We start from the raw sequence: 20,862 nt of genomic DNA on the forward strand, positions 1-20,862 counted from the left end.
ATACACATGACTCTTGTATTTGGAAATTTTCCTTTACCCCTGGAATTCAGCTTTCAAATTTCAAGGGAAAAGCTAGAGATCTGGATGTTCTTACTAGCGGGTACCTAACACATACAATGAGCCAGTGGGTGATCCAACTCCCTAACATTGACTAATTTCATGCTTATGGGTGAAGCAACCTATTAGACCTCTTAGACATTGAGGAGGATTTCAGGCGTTTTAGCTTTAGAAATAGCCTCTAAATAGTGCCTGAAAACTGCCTCCCATTCATTTCAGTGTGTCCTTTCACATTGGGGTGGTGTGCTTGCGGGATGTTAGGAAAAGTCCTGCAAGTAGCATCTTTGGGGCGAAAACGCCCTGTCCATTGAAATGAACAGCGCCGCTAAAGCAAGGGGGTAGGTTCACCGTTAGAAAGTTTCACCCGTATTTAACCTGTAATATGTAATATTTTCTAACATTTACCCTCAAACCCAGAATCCACCCCCAACACCGGGACAGTGGGCAGAGGTTTTCCTCTCCCGCAGCTGCTATTACATTTAAAGTCGATGCAGCTGTGCGGGACTCCGCCCACAAAAACGAGTCCTGTTTACCACTGCGGACACATTTGTAGTTCATGGAGGTACAACTGGCAAAAAGCTGGAGGATGTGTCTGCAGGAACCTGACATTGCACCCTCTATCCACTGATTGTGGGTGCAATGCTTTGCAGGCTCCTCTGGGGAAAAAAAATAATAAATGCACATATTTTTTTCCTGCAACCATATATGTATTTATCAATTTTTCCCTAAAAGTGAGTCTTATAAAAAAAAAAAAAACGAAAACACAAAGTATTGATAAATGAGGATTGGCACTTACAGAACACTCAGGTAATTTTACTTAACCATAAAAATAAATTAAATAGAAGATGCCCTAGTATGTTTCTACCTTATACCAAACTATCAAAATGCCTTTCAGAAGCTGTCAGCTACACTCACCGTGTGCTCTTCAGAGTCTGAGGTTGGGGCGGCAATGATAGGGCTGAATCCAGCAGGCGAATGAGGACCAGGGAGCTTTCTCATTGCCCGAATCTGAAGAAGAGCTCGGAAAGCTGCAGGACACAATAATAAGAATAAACAAGATATAAACAAGGACAGGAAATCAGGGAAATATCTGCAGCAAGGACACCTACAGCAATAAAACCCAATTTTTAAAAGGGTTAAGATGAGTTAGACCTTTTATCAGTATTTTGTTTCTGCAGTGTAACTAAGACAGAAAGTGAAGAAAAAATTAATAACTGGAAAAGGTTAAGTATGTTAAACTAATATAATAAAAACATATGCAGTATATCTCTTCAATACATTTCCCCATCTCCTATCCCTTTCTGGACCCTGCAAGTACAGAAAAATATATAACATGACAGAAATGCACTCAGCTCCTAAGTCTTGTTATGGGATAACAAACTGAGTGGTGTCAGCCCTGCCCAGTTGTCTTTTGCTAAACTACTTAAACAGAGTCCCTATCCCATTCTTCTTAACATAGAAAGTAATCATTCTCAAGTCATCATCCCAAGATATGAACAAGGAGGGCTAATTAGACTCTTTGGGATAACATAGGAAATGTGCATAAGATACAGGACAGCTCTGAATTTTTGACATGATCTACAGGTCAATTTGCACACTTATTAAACAAATACATTAGTACTTATTATTATTATTATTATTATTATACAGAAAATTTTCAGTGGAGTATTAAATGGAGCACAAAAGGTAGCAAATAGAAGTTAATTGCTGGGGTTAACATACACTTTAGCATTAAGGTTAAAACCATTCAAAAACATTTGTAAAGCTACACTGCAGCATCAAGGCACCCCTGCAACATGTGTTCCCTAAATTGCATCATATATAGCAATGCATTCATTCAGAGCAGGCTTGCCTTGGAGGTAGCCCCTTCCTTCTTAAAGTGTGACATAACTACAAGCTGCTTGGGGAGTTATTGCCATAATAGTTATAGTGTATCCAAACCCAAGAACCAAAATGTTACATATTGCAGCCTACCAGTCCTTATTTGTGGTGACTACATTTTTTATTTACTTAGGCAAACTATCTATTCTGCAAGTATAGAACATACTCGATGATACTGCCAGAAACCTTGAGTATTTGTGATTTCATGTGGACTGAACCTTAACAATGTTATCAGCTTTTCTGTAGCTACAAAAAAATGCACCCCACCTATGTAATTGAAATGAGGAGAGGAGGATGTGTTTGTAGTCCAAATCAGGAGAGCAGCTTAGGATAACAATGCCGCTCCCCTGTACTGTACAGTGGGTGAGCATTGTCAGTTAAGCACAGGAAGTGTAACTGGCAAGATCATTACATAGAAAAAAAAGAAAAAAACCTGAAAGAAGAAAACTGATACAGCCACATTTATGGACTGCAATATACTGTATTTTTTTTTTTTTTTTTGGTGCAGCTACACTTAGGGGCTTGATTTACTAAAGGCAAATAGACTGTGCACTTTCAAAGTCCAGTTGCACTCTACAAGTGCAATTGCTAAAGAGCTTAGAAAATGAGGGAAAGCTCATCCGACTTCCGTCATCCAATCACGTGCAAGCATGGGTATTTTATTGCAAGTGACGCTTAACCTCTTTTACTAAGCTCTGGAGCAACTGCACTTGAAAAATGCACAATCTATTTGCCTTTAGTAAATCAACCCCTTTAAGTTACACAGCATATTTGCAGATTATGGCAGACTTAACCCCTGGTCTGCTCTCCTCCAGCGCTGACAGATCCACACTCGCTATCACCATTCTCGCCTGTCGTCTTCCTTCGGTCTAACACTGTACCGGTCATCAGTTCCATTTTCACTCCGTTCCCGCTACTATATTACAGGTGCTGAGAGTGTGCACTGCCCTGCGCATGCCCCACAGGCAGTATACACACAAAAAAAAAAAAAAAACGTTCTGGCAAAAAAGACATGCAAGGTGTCTTCTACCAAAAAATCTACCTACTAGCAGTTTTTAAGGTTTAGTTCCACTTTAAAAGGTACAGCAAGACACCAAAAGCTTAAATACACTAAAAGAATCTGAATACCCCTAGTGTGTGTCTGCACCAAAAGTATACCAAAAATAGAAAACGGCAATACCAACTGGCAACAAGGACAGAAAGACAAGCTTGAAAGGAGTTCTAACACTTCCCCAATCTATCCAAAACCAAGTGGTGCTCTACTTTAACCAATGAAGGACTTGTCAGAATTGTGCAGTTTGCAGAGCTTCGAAGACCAAATCAAGCTCAGTCCCAAGTAACTTTTCGTACCTTATAACACTTAAAATGCAAGGAGGAAGTCATTAAAGTGTTTGTTAACTCAAACATAGATATCACTGGCCAGCCCCTCTCTGAGAGCTATGCATACCACACTGTACAAGTCTCTTATAATAACAAGCCATGTAAATACCTTTTTACAATGATCTTCAGGCCGGTCACATGACTCTGCAAAAGAGGCCGAGATCTCCCTCTGACATCAGCCGGGGAGATCACATGCCCGCTCAGTCCCTCCTGCAGAAGCCCTGGAAACCAGCCACGAGTCACATGACCGGCCTGAAGAAGGCTCTAAAAAAAATATTTAAATGCCTCGTTTTTGTAAAAGACTTCCACAGTGTGCTATGCCTTTCTGTAATAGAGTGGCTGGCAGTGACCATTTCTAATTTTTTATTTTCACTATATTGGGGTTTGGGGGGGGGGGGGAGACACAAAACACGGAGCTGACAGGCAGGGAGGAGGGGGTGAGGGGGAGAGAGGAGAGCAGAGCTGCGCTGTGATTGGAGGGACGTACACTGACCACGCAGGTCAGGGCTCAGCAGCCCTGATTATCGTGGTCAGCGCATAGAGATGGACACAGAAAGTTGCAGATTCAGACAGGTTTTTAACCTTCTAGAGGGGGGCAGATTACACAGCACAAGCACTGTGCTGTTTAATCTGCTTTAAGGGACCAGGATCTCTATTTTTTGGGGGGTTAACAAACACTTTAAGAAGCATGTTTGAGCCAACATTTAAAAATTTGCATAGATTAATCGAAAACATTTCATGTTTTTTTTACAGATCAGAGGTAATATAAAGTTACAGTAATGTCTAATAAGAACTGTACAGGAACAACCTTTTTACAGATCAGCAGTAATATAAAGTTACAGTAATAGCTAATAGGAACTGTACAAGAACAGTCTCTGTATAGTTAAAGCAGCTCTGCTACTCACGCAGTCGGCAGATAGGGCAATTGCTGGCCTGGTAACGTAGAGTATCTGCACATGTATTGCACAGGCAGAGGTGTCTGCATGGCAGAATAAGTGTATCTCGGACATCAGATAGACAAACCACACACTCAGCACTGTTGTCACTGACTTCATCTTCTGTTACCTGGTGCAGAAAAAAACAAAAATGGACATCTATAATCCATGCACATTCTCCAGGTCCAGTAACATTTGCCAATATCCATTCAAGGAGGGACTGCTATTTATTGCAATATTTGCCCTAACCCGGTAAATGTCACATTCACTTCAACCATGGGTGATAACATTAGTAATGTCACAGTGAGCCCCAAGGAAATAATTCCTCAGAGTTCCCTGTGCCCTTGCAGAGAAAAGCCACAGGTTTGTTTTAATGCCCCCTCACCAGCAGGTTATACTTCTCCTTCACTCCCCACCATTTTGTTCAGCTGCTGGGAGCAACACATATGGGGAACATTTTATTAATCCTGTCCCATGGCAAAGCAATGCGAAAATGGAGTAGTGAGATAGATTGTGAGACAGGTTTATTACTCCTTTGGCTGCTATCTGCGACGGAACGAAGCAAGACCCTGACCCTGTTTTGTGCCAGTTGTCTGTAGAGTTAAAAATCGGTCATATCTTAAGAAATATATCTTTAAACATTGAAAGCTATCACACTTTCCGGTCCAGAAATACACAGGTCCATAAACCTGTGAGAGACTTTGCTGAAGCAGACACAGTGTGATTTGCAACTAATTGTCTTGCTACTTTGCTAGAAAAATGTCCCTCATGGTACTTTCAGGTATGGAAGAGCACGTGATTTACTTCATGTGACAGTACTGAGCCAATTACCAAGCACCAGTGCTATCACACAGAGATTTCATAGTCCTGTGCAAACTAAACTTGAGTGACTTAAAGTGTATGTAAACCCTCACATATACCCAGTGAATTGAACAGCCTCAGATGATGCACAGAGATGAAACAAATGTCCCTACATAAGTTTAACATGTATATCTGCTGTCTTCAGCTTTATATATTCTTTAGCAAGTGCACATCTTGTTACAGATTTCCTCTTCCTGTTCAGCACTGGGAGTGAAGTCTGGGCATACAGTCAAGACAGCTGATTGGAGGAAAGGCACACGCCCCCACTCCACATAGGCAGAGACTTGCAGAGCTGTTTTGTGAACAGTTCAGTTCTCTGCTAATATATTTATGGCAGCCTCCCACAACACAAATTTCAGCCTGGTTTTATCTCATTTGTTGGAGAATTGTAAGAAGTTATCATGCTGATAACAGAAGAACGGAGCAGGAAAAAGCCACAGGACTTAGTGCTTTGGAGAGAGATAAGAAAATACTGAAGATATATGTGCCCAGCTCAAATTTCATGAATCGAGTTTACATCCACTTTAACCACTTCCAGACCTCCCACCGTCGTTATACATTGCTACTACCATAACCCCGGTATCCTCTTCTTCAGTGGGCAGTCTGCTTCAAGATAAAAGTGGTCTCTGTGGCGCATTCACTGCGAGATTACTTTTATCGGCAGCTGGAGAGGGGCCCCCCCTTCCGATGTGCTCCGGTGTCCTCCGCCACTTATCGATGTCGTCGGTAGCGGTGGAGGCGATCGGATCCTCTCCCTAGCCTGACATGGAGACGAGTGAGGGGACTAGCCTCTTCCTCAGAGAGGGCTCTGGGGAAGAGGCTATTCCTTGAAACGCGTTAGCCTATTGGATCTTCACCTCCTGCCACATGATTTGATGTACTGTGGACTGAACAATGCTGTACTATGTGATGAGCTTTGCTGAAATTGCTGAGTATAATACTTATAACTTTTTATGAAAATAAACTAAGGTTTTAGGATAATAAACTAGGTCGGTGCGCCTTTCTTTCTTTTTTGTGGCTCCAGTATTCCAGACTTCTGCAGTTTTATGAGGGCAGCAAGACTTATCCATATAGAACCAAGATGGAGATATAGCCTACTTATCTAGAGCAAGCATTTTCCCAAGTGCAGGAGAATTTCTGTTTGTGACCATTTGTTTTGCATTTGTAAATATGTAAAGCGTATGACGGCCTTCTTTACTACCTTACCAAAGAGGGGCAGAGGCAAGGACTCGGTGGATTTATGTAAAGTCACCACCTCTTGGGCCCCCTCGCTAAGCATCCTACAATGATGAAGCCCTCATGTGTTGGTAACAGCATGGCCTGATGACCACTTGCCTGTTGCCTCCTTGCTATGGGAATGGATACTGGCCAATTGTAGTCCATGCACAAGCTTAGTCAATGATCTACCTTGACCTGATCCAATAGGCTACTAGTGCTGACCATTTCTGCCAGCGATTTTACCTGGACTTGCTGGTGGCTTATGTACTGTGCCCCTTAGAGTACTTTTCTACATACAAAGTCTAAATTCCATGCAAACCCATTTACATATAATAGAATGCTACAGGAAGCATACATGCAGATACCTTGGAGTCATGTGAATTATATTTATTTTCAATGCCATAGATTTCCTGCAAGAGATAACTGACCCCATCCACCTAAAAGAAAAGACATAAGTTAGTTACTACTAAAGAAAACACAATTTGGAATATCCCTCATATTTATTTGTGTCTCACCACTTGTTTCTGCTTCAGAGGCTTTACACAGTAGCTACTGTCTGCATGCTGCAAGAAAAGAATCACATCAGTTAAAATTGGAGGGTGAAATCAGATCAAAGTAAGCAACCAAAAAAAAACCAAACATTCACTATATTCCCAATGTGATATCGCATATACAGTCTAGATTACACAGTCCACTCATTATATGTAGATTTTTGATCCCCCCCAGGAAGCCACCTGACCCTGTGGCGTAACATGTAGGGGAGGGGCTTATGACGTCACAACACTCCGTACATGAATTGAGAGTGGTAATTATACAAGACTGTTATACCGATTTCCATTGCTAGTTTTAACACTGTATATGCTGAATACGTTTGGTGTGCTTGAAACACCTTTTTAACCACTTAAGGACTGCCCCAAGTACATGTACTGCGGCAGTGCGACTCTTAAGCGCAAAATCACATACATGTACGTGATCATCTTCTTCGACTCTGGGGTGCGCGCATGTGCCGCCGGAGCCCCACTCCTACTGTAATTGGAGACAGCGGGAGCCAATCAGCGGGTCCAGCTGAAGCGATGTCCGTCGGGAACCGGTGATCATTCGTAGAGAGGCAGAATGGCAGTCTGCCTATGTAACTAATGCATACCGTTGTTCTGCCAGAGAGGTAAATGGAGATCTTGTGTTTCTGCTATACAGAAACCTTGATCTCTGTTTTCCTTTAGTCAAAGCACCCCTCCCTACAGTTAGAAAGCACACATAGGGAACACATTTAACCATTTGATTGCCTCTGATGTTAACCCCTTCCCTGCCAGTGTCATTTATGCAGTGCATTTTTTTTAGCATGATCACTGTATTGGTGTCACTGGTCCCCAAAAAGTGTAACTTCAAGTCAGATTTGTTCGCCGCAATGTCGCAGTCCCGTTAAAAATCGCTGATCTCTGCCATTACTAGTAAAAAATATGAAAAAGTCCATAAATCCATCCCATAGTTTGTAGATGCTATAAGTTTGTAGACGCTATAACTTTTGTGCAAACCAGTCAACGCTAATTTTTTTTTACCAAAAATATGTAGCAGAATACATATTGGCCTAAATTTATGAAGAAATTCAATTTTTTACTTTTTTTTATTGTATATGTTTTATAGCAGAAAGTAAAAAATATTGTTTTTTATTTTTTTTCAAAATTGTCGGTCTTTTTTTGTTTATAGTGCAAAAAATAAAAACCCAAGAGGTGATCAAATACCCTTAAAAGAAAGCTCTATTTGTGGGAACAAAAGGACATCCACTTTATTTGGGTACAGCGTCACACAACCACGCAATTATCAGTTTAAGTGACGCAGTGGTGTATTACAAAAAATGCCCGGGTCAGGAAGGTAAAACCTTCCGGAGCTGAAGTGGTTAAGTGAGTGTAACTCTGGAGAATTGGGGAATAAAGTTGTGTGTTTTTTAAAGAGATATCAGCACTAGGTTTTGGTGGTTTCTTTTTTTTTGCCTATGTGTATGGCAAAATATGGAATGATAAGATATACCAAGCCTGTGGAGAAGTGGAATGGTGTAATAGGAGAAACACTGGTGGAACCTACGGTGCCTTGCAAAAGTATTCACCCCCTTGGCATTTTTCGTGTCTTGTTGCCTCATAACCTGGAATTAACATGGATTGTTTGAGGATTTGCATCATTTAATTTACAGAACATGCCCACAACTCTGACCAGTTTCCCAGTCCCGACTGCTGAAAAACATATCCACAGCATGATGCTGCCACCACCATGTTTCACGGTTAGGATGATGTTCTTTGGGTGATGTGATGTGTTGGGTTTACACCAGACATAGCGTTTTCTTTGATGGCCAAAAAGTTCAATTTTAGTCTCATCAGACCAGAGCACCTTCATCCATACATTTTGGGAGTCTCCCACATACCTTTCCGCAAACGCAAAACGTGCCATTTTGTTTTCTGCTGAAAGTAATGGCTTTCTTCTGCCCACTCTGCCATAAAGCCCAACTCTATGGAGCATACGGCTTATTGTCATCCTCTCTGCAGCTCCTCCAGGGTTACCTTAGGTCTCTGTGCTGCCTCTCTGATTAATGCTCTCCTTGCCCGGTCAGTGAGTTTTGCTGTGCGGACGTCTCTTGGCAGGTTTGCTGTTGTGCCATGTTCATTCCATTTGGTTATGATAGATTTGATGGAGCTCCTAGGGATCATCAAAGATTTGGATTTTTTTTTATAACCTAACCCTGACTTGTACTTCTCAACAACATTGTCCCTTACTTGTTTGGAGAGTTCCTTGGTCTTCAAGGCAGTGTTTGGTTAGTGGTGTCTCTTGCTTAGGTGTTGCAGCCTCTGGGGCCTTTCAAAAAGGTGTGTATATGTAATAACAGATCATGTGACACTTTGATTGCACACAGGTGGACATCATTTCACTAATTATGTGACTTCTGAAGGTGGGCTGTGTAATCTAGACTCTGTATATGCAATAGCACATCGGGAATATAGTGAATTTTTTTTTTGGGTTGTTTACTTTGATCTGAATTCATTTTTATTTTATGATATTTGGTAACAAAAGTGAAGTGTGGCACATATTTATCATTATTAGTGCACACAGCTTTATGGGAATGTGTTTAGTGCAAGCAGCTCACAAATAGGGTGTATACACATAGAAGCTCACAAGGTTATATACACGATCGAATTGGGGGGGGGGCGACTGGAAACATCCCTGCAGATACAAATAGGCCTGCGATGATCCACTATCCACAATTTAGGGGACTCTGTCTGGTGGTGAAATGTTAACACCTATATTCTCTATACCAGGGGTGGCACTCCAGCTGTGGTGAGACTAAAAATCTCATCATGCCCCTGCCTCTGGGAATCATACCTGTGGCTGTCAGAGTCTTGCAATACATCATGGGACTTGTAGTTCCATAACAGGTAGGGTGCTGAAGTTGTCCACCCCTGCTCTATACTGAGCAGATGTATTTTTCAATTTTTACTTTCTCTGAATTATCTTCCATAACCTTTTATTTTAAAATAATGTATAGAAATCTGTTAGATTATTTACACAAAAAAAGTTTAAAAGAAACCTTTACTAGGAGAAAAAAAAAGAAAGCCAGGCAGTTGGTAATGTCCTCCATGGTTTCTCAGAACAGGTTTTCCTTATATTACACCTATCATAAGAGAAGCGCAGGGGCTGCTATTACTGGCCTTCTGAAAATGCTAGTTGTCTGGCTATGTTTGGCTTAAATGTTTTACTGGTCCATGAACAAGCATACGGCAAATCAGAAATCTACACTTGTTTCAGGCCAGTGATTTAAACTATTGACCAAAGCATCCTTATCACAGCATTTTTGGAAGGAGAGATCAGCAATGGCAGCCTATTTTTTTCTATGGGGAGACGAGTATAAGGGGGTCAGGTCAATAAAAGATTTTATCACTCTGTCTTAAAGGGGCAAAGTGTCAGGCTCTCTTTAAAGTGTATCTAAACCAAAAAAATAAGCATTTAATATATTGTAGCTTACCAATCCTTCCATGTGGTGCCTGCATTCGTTTTTTTTTTTTTTTCCCACCCTTCCTGGGTGGCTAAGCTCACTCCTTAACTGCTACTGTATTCATGGAGGTATCCATAGCTGTCTAGACAAACATGCTCTATTATATAGGGGATGAGGAGATTAGTTGGATACACAGGAAAGGTAAGCATGTTTTAGGTTTCTAGTTCAACTCATAGGAAGTGACAAGCACACTGCATTGGCAAGATCTTCAATTATTTTCTGTATTTGCTGACAAAGTCTACAAAAAAAGAACAAATGCAGCAGTGGCGTAGCGTGGGGGGTGCCGTGGCCCCGGGCGCGACATTTAGGGGGGCGCCAGTATGTGTCACTACTGGCTGCCTCCTCCTAATTTCGAGTTCCTGTGTCGCCCGCGCTCCGGCCGCCATGTTAAGTGTCCGGCGCCCTGTGATTGGGTGTATAGGGGTCATGTGAGGCGTAGGGCTGGCCTGTCCGTGATCGCTCCTGAAGTCCCACCTCCGCACATGGCCCCCATACACCCAATCACAGTGCGCTGGACACTGAACATGACAGCAGGCAGAGCGTGCGGGAGAGAAGCAAAAATGTGAGCCGCCGCTGTCTTCTCCTCCTCCTCTGGACCGATGCAGGCCAGGACAAGAAGGTGAGTGAGACTCCCTCGTGAGAGTCATGTTACTGGCCCCTGGGGGGGGGGGGTTGGGGGGAGAGAGAGAGACTGTAGGCAGGACAGTATACTGTAGGCTGTATAGTATAGTGGTCAGTATAGTGGTCAGTATAGTGTAGTGGTCAGTATAGTATAGTGTAGTGGTCAGTGTAGTGTTGTGGTCAGTGTAGTGTAGTGGTCAGTATAGTATGGTGGTCAGTGTAGTATGGTGGTCAGTGTAGTGTAGTGGTCAGTATAGTGTAGTGGTCAGTATAGTGTAGTGGTCAGTATAGTGTAGTGGTCAGTATAGTGTAGTGGTCAGTATAGTGGTCAGAATAGTGTAGTGGTCAGTATAGTGTAGTGGTCAGTATAGTGTAGTATGGTGGTCAGTGTAGTATGGTGGTCAGTGTAGTGGTCAGTGTAGTATGGTGGTCAGTATAGTGGTCAGTGTAGTGTAGTATGGTGGTCAGTATAGTGGTCAGTGTAGTGTAGTATGGTGGTCAGTGTAGTGGTCAGTGTAGTATGGTGGTAAGTGTAGTGGTCAGTGTAGTGTAGTGTGGTGGTCAGTGTAGTGTGGTGGTCAGTGTAGTATAGTGGTCAGTATAGTGGTCAGTGTAGTATGGTGGTCAGTATAGTGGTCAGTGTAGTATGGTGGTCAGTATAGTGGTCAGTGTAGTATGGTGGTCAGTATAGTGGTCAGTGTAGTGTAGTATGGTGGTCAGTGTAGTATGGTGGTCAGTATAGTGGTCAGTGTAGTGTAGTATGGTGGTCAGTGTAGTATGGTGGAAAGTGTAGTATAGTGGTCAGCATAGTGATCAGTATAGTGGTCAGTATAGTGGTCAGTGTAGTATAGTGGTCAGTATAGTGGTCAGTGTAGTGTAGTATGGCGGTCAGTGTAGTGTAGTGGTCAGTATAGTGGTCAGTGTAGTATGGTGGTCAGTGTAGTGTAGTATAGTGGTCAGTGTAGTATGATGGTCAGTGTAGTGTAGTGGTCAGTGTAGTATAGTGGTCAGTATAGTGTAGTATAGTGGTCAGTGTAGTATAGTGGTCAGTATAGTGTAGTATAGTGGTCAGTGTAGTATAGTGGTCAGTATAGTGTAGTATAGTGGTCAGTATAGTGGTCAGTGTAGTATAGTGGTCAGTGTAGTGTAGTGGTCAGTATAGTATAGTGGTCAGTGTAGTATAGTGTAGTATAGTGGTCAGTGTAGTGTAGTACAGTGGTCAGTATAGTATAGTGGTCAGTGTAGTGGTCAGTATAGTGTAGTATAGTGGTCAGTGTAGTATAGTGGTCAGTATAGTTGTCAGTGTAGTATAGTGGTCAGTATAGTGGTCAGTGTAGTATAGTGGTCAGTGTAGTATAGTGGTCAGTATAGTGTCGTATAGTGGTCAGTGTAGTATAGTGGTCAGTGTAGTATAGTGTAGTATAGTGGTCAGTGTAGTGGTCAGTGTAGTGTAGTACAGAGGTCAGTATAGTATAGTGGTCAGTATAGTGGTCAGTGTAGTGTAGTGGTCAGTGTAGTGTAGTGGTCAGTATAGTGTAGTGTAGTGGTCAGTGTAGTATAGTGGTCAGTGTAGTGTAGTGGTCAGTATAGTGTAGTATAGTGGTCAGTATAGTGTAGTATAGTGGTCAGTGTATTATAGTATGGTGGTCAGTATAGTGTAGTATAGTGGTCAGTATAGTTGTTGTCAGTGTAGTATAGTGGTCAGTATAGTATAGTGTAGTGGTCAGTATAGTGTAGTATAGTGGTCAGTGTAGTGTAGTGGTCAGTATAGTGTAGTATGGTGGTCAGTATAGTGGTCAGTGTATTATAGTATGGTGGTCAGTATAGTGTAGTGTATAATGGTCAGTAAAGGAATCAGGTTGGTCAGTGTTGAAATCAAGTAGGTTAGTGTAGTGGTCAGTATAGGAATCAGGTAGATCAGTACTATTGTATTTGAAGGGACTCGGGGAGTGCTAAAAGTCCGCAGGTTAGGGGGCGCAAATTACTTGCCTTGCCCCGGGTGCTGACAACCCACGCTACGCCACTGAAATGCAGCCACCACATCTAAGGACTGATAAGCTGCAATATTTTACATTTTTGTTCTTGGATTTATTTATCTGTTAAGTCACTGGAAAAAATAAATACCTAAAGTGTATCACAAAGCAATGTTTTATTTTCGTTTTGAATAGAGTGGGGAAAGGGTATTTACTGTCAAGTGTTTATTGCTGCCTGCATCCCCATTGAGAAGATTCACCCCTCTATTTATACCGGTGACCATTGTCACCAAAAAAGGGGAAATTCAAAATGTTAGATTTGAGATGAGGGGAAACTGTTTTAGAGGGGAAAGCCCCACAGTTTGGGAGTTTTCCTCTAACTTTCCGATGGATCTCTGGGACGTGAAGTGAAGAGAAATTTCTCCAAAGCTACAAAAGATAGCAAAAAATTAAATTAGCAGGGGTTTTAACCCTTCCTACTTTTTTTGCTGGCTATACATAAACTTTAAAGCGGAGTTCCACCCAAAATTGGAACTTCCGCTTATCTGATTCCTCTCCTCCTCCGGTGCCACAGTTGGCACCTTTCGGGGGGGGTACCTGTTTTTTACAGGTACCCAGTCCCCACTTCTGGGAGACTGGGCCGCGGCAAATTGCATCAGCAGCTCAGCGCACCTCCTCCCACCCCTTCTGCCGGGCCAGTGAGAGAGCGCAGCGAGCTTCGCGCATGCGCAGTAGGGACCCGGCCGTGAACCTGAAAGGCTACACTGCTGGGCTCCCTCACCCACAATGGCGGCGGCAGCACCCGACCAGCCGATGTAAACTTTGGTTGTGGTGCCGACATCACTGGACTCCAGGACTGGTAAGTGTCCTAATGTAAAAGCAGTATGTGGAGCTGCTGACTTTTTATTTTTAAAGGGGCGGACGGAATTCCACTTTAACCTGCAAGCTGTTCTGTAAGAACAATTTTCCTCAAGACCACTAGGTGTCACCAGAGTTCATCTTCTACACAGCCAGTCACACACACACATATTGTAGCGGCAGGAATCAGAGACTACTTGCCATGGCTCTGAGTGGCTAGGTGCGACCGCTGGCCCGGTTTACTATACTGACAAGTCACCGGCGGCCACAGCTATTCGCTGCTGTTCACACAGCCAGGAACACAACAGAACTGATTTAGAGTGCTGTGAAAAAAAGAAAAAATACTATCCCCAATGATCCTTATTCTCACTCTTGAACCCCTCTTCTGTATGATCTGGGCCATTGCAGACATAAGGAACCTTCAGAAACGCATAAAACCGCTGCATTTGCAGACGACTTTATATTTTATTATAGCAGACCCTCTTATAACACTTCCTAACGTCCTGCAGGCCTTGCGTGAGTATGGCTCTTTGTCATATTTCATATAACCTGACACATGACCAGCTCTCATCCAATCAAAGTGGACTCCATGGGGCTCTATTGGACTACACACTGAATGGGCTGTCAGTTATTTAACTAGGAATAGTATGCCTACTTCCAGCCCAGAGTAAAAACAGAGGGGGATAGGGGGGAAGTGAATAGAGTAAGATTAGGTGGAAGCATAAGATATGGGTACAGGTGCAATGGTGAAGAGGCTGAGCAGTTGTGTTAGTGGGGGGGTGCTTGTGGGGGCATGAATTGATAGATGGTCCTACTAATATAGTGGTGGCAGTAAAGGCACATTGGTAAGAGGAGGAGATAAGAGGAGGTGAGGGTGTACCAACTGCAGTGCTGGGGGAGGGGGCTTGTGCAGGCATAGAGTGAAAGCAATGAGATGCATGCACAGGTGTCGTTGTCAGAAGGGTTATAGGCACATCGGTAAAAGCAGGGGTGCATGCATGGTGAAGAAACAGGAGCATGCAGGTGTGGCCTTGACAGCATTGGGATGATGTGGATTATGTGGATGGAAGAGGGGGGCCTGTAGGAGCAGTGGTGGTAAGGGTATTGGCCTGGTAGTGATAGAAAGGCGGAAGTGCAGGTTCAATGGGGGAGTAAAGGGGGGTGTACGTGCAGGCATTGGGTAAGAGGCAAAGGACAAGGCTGAGAAATGTCCCCTGTATTTTGTATATCCCTTCTCCCCACCTTGCACCATCTTTTCAAGGTAGACGAACCAAGTGGCAATAAGTAAAAAGAGCGCTATTTAGGAGAATGTAGATGTTCTGAAGTACCTGCCCAATGCTGATGTGGACACAGGCTAGTGCTCCCAACATAGACCAGGAGACACCTAAAGCACAATAACTCACCCTTTCAAATGTTGCCATTAGCACATGGGAGTGACCGATATGTTCTGCAAAGAGATAGACACAAGTTACATCATACACTGAAATTTCTTTATCACGATCAATATAGATTTTTTTTTCCTTTCATTTCCAATCCTTTTTTTTGGAATCTGTACGCAATAAGGTTTGAGATCTGATTCTGATTTCACCCCTACACATGGATGTGTGGATCACTGACAAATGTAAGCAATACAAAGACATTATAAGGAAAAAATGGTTCTGCGCTATGGTGGGTGTGGTGTTGTAAAAACTGCAGGACTCCTGCTTTAGAAATTTTAGGCATGGGCCACCAAGCAGTCAAAAACATCATAGTTACATAGTTGTCAGGTCATACCCATCTAGTCCATCCTGTAACCAGAACACACTAGTTTGCAGATAGTACTTGCCCACTTGTAAAATAATGGACATCTACGACTGTTTAAACAAGGAAACAAACATTTTTTTTTTTTTTACTAGGAAGGCAGCAGAGATTAGCCAGCAATATCAAAGTTCATCAGCAGGAAAAAAAAACTGAAGAGTAGGTATAATTTGAATAGCATAGTTTAATTTGTCCAGCATGGCACAATAAAATAATACATAATACCTCCCTATAACAGTGATAGCAGCAGGCCTCTGGGTCTAATTCCGAGCAGCTGCCCTTCTTCATAGTAACCACAGGGGGTCACTCCTTTTATTTTACGCTCCAGTTTTAGCAAATCAACCCCAAGGTGTTCTTTTATTGGACAAGATGGAGGGGAAGGGTGGTGATCACAACCTCCACCACATCTAATCAGAGGAAGGGACTTCCTGTGGTTACTGTACAGAAGGGCTGCCACTCATCAGTGGACCTGGAAGACTGCTGCTATCAGTGTAGTAGCAGTGACTACTACTACAGTGAATGGCAGCTTCCACAGGGTTCGTTCAGGTATGAGATATGTATGTTTATATTGGTCCCTAGCTGGACCAGTGTAGCTATGCATTAAAAATCATACCTAAACCTCAGCTATAAGTGCTGTGACAGACTTCTGGCACCACCTGGGCTCAACCATACTTGGTCAGTCCACCCAAAACTGATGGATGGGATTCAGTTTTATTTATTGGAGGGTCTTGGAGATCAAAATCACCCACTTTATCTTCCTGCTAACTAGCAATCAAACCTTCAGGATTTGCAAAATGTCCAGCCTGTCGACTAAACATTAAAGAAGCAAGTCTTGCACAAGATTGCTACTAATTTATATTTTGGTACTTACACTTGCTGCATTTACAACACATTTATTAATGAACACAGAGATGCATTAGGTTTTTCTTTTGCTGCAGCAGGCACTGTTGATCAACATATCCGCAAAGTTCGCAGCAGATGCACTGAAGTGGTTGCAGTAAGTTTCCAAACAACCTACAGCACCTGCTCTTTGTTAACATAAGAAGGTTGGTAGGCTGCCAAGTCCTTACTAACAGAAAACAAAATAGGAGATAAACTGTGATTTCAGTGCCTCCCTTTTAAAGGATAAACTGCTCCACAGTGCTTGTAGCTACAGAGGTCATTTTACTGGTTGTTAGGAAATATTTGTCTACAGCATGGCCACATGTTCACTTTACATTACAAGTGTAAAGGGTGGTGGAAAGCATACTCAAAAGGAAGTGTGGGGCCATGTCTTTATCAGGATGACCCTTACACACTAGGGCGGGACAGGGACGTTGACATCACCGCGTTCACCAGATCGTATCCGCAGCTTGAATCTTTGGACGGGGTAATACGATCAAGCATTACTTCCCTAGTGTCGGGTTAACACTTTGTAAATGTGAGTGTTCTTAAACTAATTAAAAGCCTGTGTATTTTACAGATTTACGCTACGAGAGCCTTCCTTCTTTTTACTTGACCTCTATGCCTGATTGGGACCTGCATGTGAGGACCCACTGAGAAGGGATCATACTGAGAGCCAGCACCTTGGAGTTTACTATTCTAAAAGGTTCAGTAACAATCGCAGTAGCTGGTTCCATGGGACCAGCCATTAACTCTGGTGAGTTTATACTTTTTTTCCTTCATCACTGAGTACTATGTTCGATTTTTCAATTTTTATGAACTTTTTTGAATACTTTGAGTTATACTGTGTCGTTTAGCACTGTGCTAGCACTTTATTTTCGCATATATTGCACATTATGATATAAGTATATTGTTGCATATCGCTGAGTTGAGAGTTGAGTTGAGAGGTATCTTGATATAGCGTGGTCTTAACCCGAAGAGTCCCGACGCGCATATCGTGTAATTTGCATTGCACTAGCACTTTATTTTGTTTGTATATTTTAAACCTTATGATAGAAGCACATTGCTATATTGTTGCATTTATATATTTTGGTAGTTGCATTATTAGTTTTAGTAGTCACCATTTTTTGGATATGTTTTTAACACAAATGGTTTCATAACACTATCACTACTTTAATGGGTTATGATCAAAGGGATTGGTCTTTGGCCAGCGCTGCTCTCCTTTTTTATATTTTTTGATCACACTAGTGCAAATTGGAAGTGGCTTTCCCCGCATCCAGTTAGCATTACCGGAGATTGTGACCAGGTCTGGAGCGGGTTCACATATCTCCGTGGAGGCTTGTGCAACAGGGACGCACCGGACCCTGCTGCGAGCCACATCTGTCGGAGGTGTGAACCCAGCCTAAAGGATGAACTTCTTCGCAGTGCCTGTAGCTATAGAGGCCATTTTACTGGCTGTTAGGAAATATTTGTCTACAGCATGTCCACAGGTTCACTTTACATTACAAGTGTGAAAAGGGAGTAAGTGGAAAGGACACTCAAGAGGAAGTGTGGGGCTTCCCTAAACAGTTCTCTTCTTATGCCGTGTACACATGAGCGGAATGTCCAACAGAAAAAGTCGACGGGAGCTTTTCATCGTATATTCCGATCGTGTGTATGCCCCATCGGACTTTTTTTGTTGAAAATTCTGACAGACCTAGAAAGAGAACATGTTCTAAATTTTTCAGACAGAACCAATCCCTATCGAGAAAACCGATTGTCTTTATGCTGTTCCGACGTACCAAAAACGACACATGCTCTGAAGCAAGTACGAGACGGAAGCTATTGGTGTTCAGAGTTTTTCCCGACGGGAAAAACGGTTGTGTGTACAGGGCATAACACTTCCCACCCCAAACACTTATACACACACACACACACACACCTTACTATGGAGTATGCTAGCTTACAATGTAAGGAGTACTGTAAGATGTAAATGCTGTGCAAACTTCATTTAGGCTAGGCAGTAAAAACAAGAGTTTCTACTAAGAACTAAGCACAATTTTTCAGATATCAACTGCTTATTTGCTGGGCTGCATTTTCAAATAAATGTCATTTTAACACGTTTTCAAAACCTGCTTGAAAGGAGAAGAAAAACATGTTGACAGCACTATATCACCTTCACCTTCTTCCACCACTGCATGAACAACCATTGGATACACCTCTCGGTCCAGGTCAAACGTCAGCTAAAATACAGAAAGGGGATACATTTATGTGAATCAAGCATTTAGAAACAAACATTCTATAATGTGTTTTTACTTTGTCTAGTGACCAAAATGAGCTTCTGACAGGTGCCTGCACATACTATACCTGCAGCAGCTATCATTGCCAGAATGCTGGGGTATTCTGATTGGGCAAAGCTTCGGCACTTCCTCGTCATGCAGAAGCTTGTCGACGCCCTCCTACCTCCCTTATATTCCAATTAACCAGTAAGACATCCCATCATATTGATAGGCCTATGGGACTGTATGGTAGTAAGAGGAAGCAGAAGCTAGTATGAGAGCTTGACCCAGTTAAAACTGCCCGGCCTTCAAACAATTAATTCGAATTTTAACATTTCCAGAGAACAACTGTGTCGTTTATAGGATGCAAAAATCAAGACCGGTGCTGCAGGCAATGTGGAGCAATCCATTTTTAGTGCCGGTTCACACAGGGGCAGCCCGACTTGCAGCGCGACTTTGCAAGGCGATCTGCACACGACTTCAGCGGCGGCTTGCAAAATGACTTCTGTATAGAAGTCAATGCAAGTCACCCTGAAGTCGTCCCAAAGTTGTACAGGAACCTTTTGCTAAGTCGGAGCGACCTGAGTCATTCCTATTAGAACGGTTCCATAGTACAGAACGGAGTGCGACTTGTCAGGCGGCTAAGTCGCCTGCCAAGTCGCCCCTGTGTGAACCGGCACTTAAATTCACAGCAGAGTGTCAGGGCTGGGCTCTCAGCCCTTCCTTCTCTGTGCTCAGGTTGCTCAGCTGTTGGTTAATTGCCAGAAACTCATCGTTCCACGGTGGCTCACCTGTTGATCATCTCCTGCTCGTCAGTCCCACAGCCAGCCCCTCCTGGCTATTTAAACTGCCTGGTTCATTTCATCAATTGCCTTCGCCTTGGTCAAACATATCTACAGACTCTCTGCTGTCTTCCTGTTGAAGACTTGCCTGGCTGACGTCCCTTTTGGTTTTTGATCCTGCCTGCTGCCTCTGACTACGCTGATCTCTGGCTCCCCGATTTCCTGGCTTGTTCTGACTACGCGATTTGGCTACCGAACCCTGGCTATGTTTTTACTACATTTACCAGTTGTACCATTTATACAACTTTATTAAAAGGTGTGATTTTTAGTGCATTTTCTGTCTCCGTCTATTTCATGGTTCCTGACACAGAGGCACTGAACTGGCTGCCTCATACTGCTCAGCTCACCCTCCCAGCAGTTACTTTGCAGTCTTCAAGCCTTCTAATCTCTAACGTAAGCATAAAGCAGAAACTACTTCAGGACTTCTTTGAAAATTAAATTTCTCTTTGTTGTCTATACCTACAAATGCACTTTGTTGTCAAGTGCATTTACTACTTCCTAAGAAAACTGAATGCCAACGGCAGATGAAAGATGAACTCTATGCCTACAACTATAGGTACAGCTTACGTACTGTATATACGTGAACTATTTTATTTGCCAAAAGATTTGTAATTCTGTTCAGCCAGTTTTGTGATCAAGGTACACTTGACTGAAAACAAGAACCTTACACGTCACATCACTTTTACCCACTGCTGTTAAAAAATAAAGCCTGGTCACTGAGACTGCTTATTAGAAAATGAAGGAACTTATAGTGGAACTACACTGCATCTGAACACCACAAACCAAAAATACTATTTAGTAAATTTTTAATACTCAAAGCAAACTCACCCGTCCATCCATGTCTCTATGCTTAGAAATCACTATGAAAAACACCCCTAGTATATCAAGCCACAGCTATCTTGAGTAAGGGTAGATGATTCATGTAGCATTTACTTCCTGGAATCCATCTGCCCTTATCTCAGGCATGCTGGCAGAACAGTGTGCTTAACTGAGAAAACCTCTTCTCCCCTCCTGAACATTCTTGGGATGTATGGCCTCATTTACCTAGGCCTGGAAACCAAAAAGTAGCTGAAGAAATGTGAAAAAAAAGTTTAACAACTAAATATGATATACTTTCCTAACTATCTTTACTAATGCTAGCAGCATAAGGGTTAAAAATAGTCAATGTTGATTGAGAGAGTGAAGTTCTGCTCTAAGCACACACTGAAAGGTCATCACTCCCAGCTCTCCTCCCTTTAGCAAGGTTTCAGTGTTATACTGTCA

At 42.6% G+C, this 20,862-nt stretch overlaps 1 protein-coding gene across 6 annotated transcripts in view; it reads right to left on the bottom strand.

Moving 5' to 3' along the window:
- Positions 1 to 20,862, bottom strand: part of RNF157 (ring finger protein 157) — a 136,602-nt gene that overhangs the window by 56,710 nt on the left and 59,030 nt on the right. For 5 of the 6 annotated variants that reach the window (XM_073606158.1, XM_073606159.1, XM_073606162.1 and 2 more), the window contains exons 7-12: positions 18,655 to 18,721; positions 15,224 to 15,267; positions 6,848 to 6,895; positions 6,698 to 6,769; positions 4,224 to 4,383; positions 973 to 1,085 (exon numbers count right to left, since the gene is read on the bottom strand). In XM_073606158.1, the coding sequence (XP_073462259.1) occupies positions 973 to 1,085; positions 4,224 to 4,383; positions 6,698 to 6,769; positions 6,848 to 6,895; positions 15,224 to 15,267; positions 18,655 to 18,721 (504 nt within the window). The remainder of the gene's footprint in view (positions 1 to 972; positions 1,086 to 4,223; positions 4,384 to 6,697; positions 6,770 to 6,847; positions 6,896 to 15,223; positions 15,268 to 18,654; positions 18,722 to 20,862) is intronic. The other variant, XM_073606160.1, reaches the window with a different exon arrangement.

This window comes from Aquarana catesbeiana, linkage group LG12 (genome assembly GCF_042186555.1).
Source record: "Aquarana catesbeiana isolate 2022-GZ linkage group LG12, ASM4218655v1, whole genome shotgun sequence".
Classification (NCBI taxonomy): domain Eukaryota; kingdom Metazoa; phylum Chordata; class Amphibia; order Anura; family Ranidae; genus Aquarana; species Aquarana catesbeiana.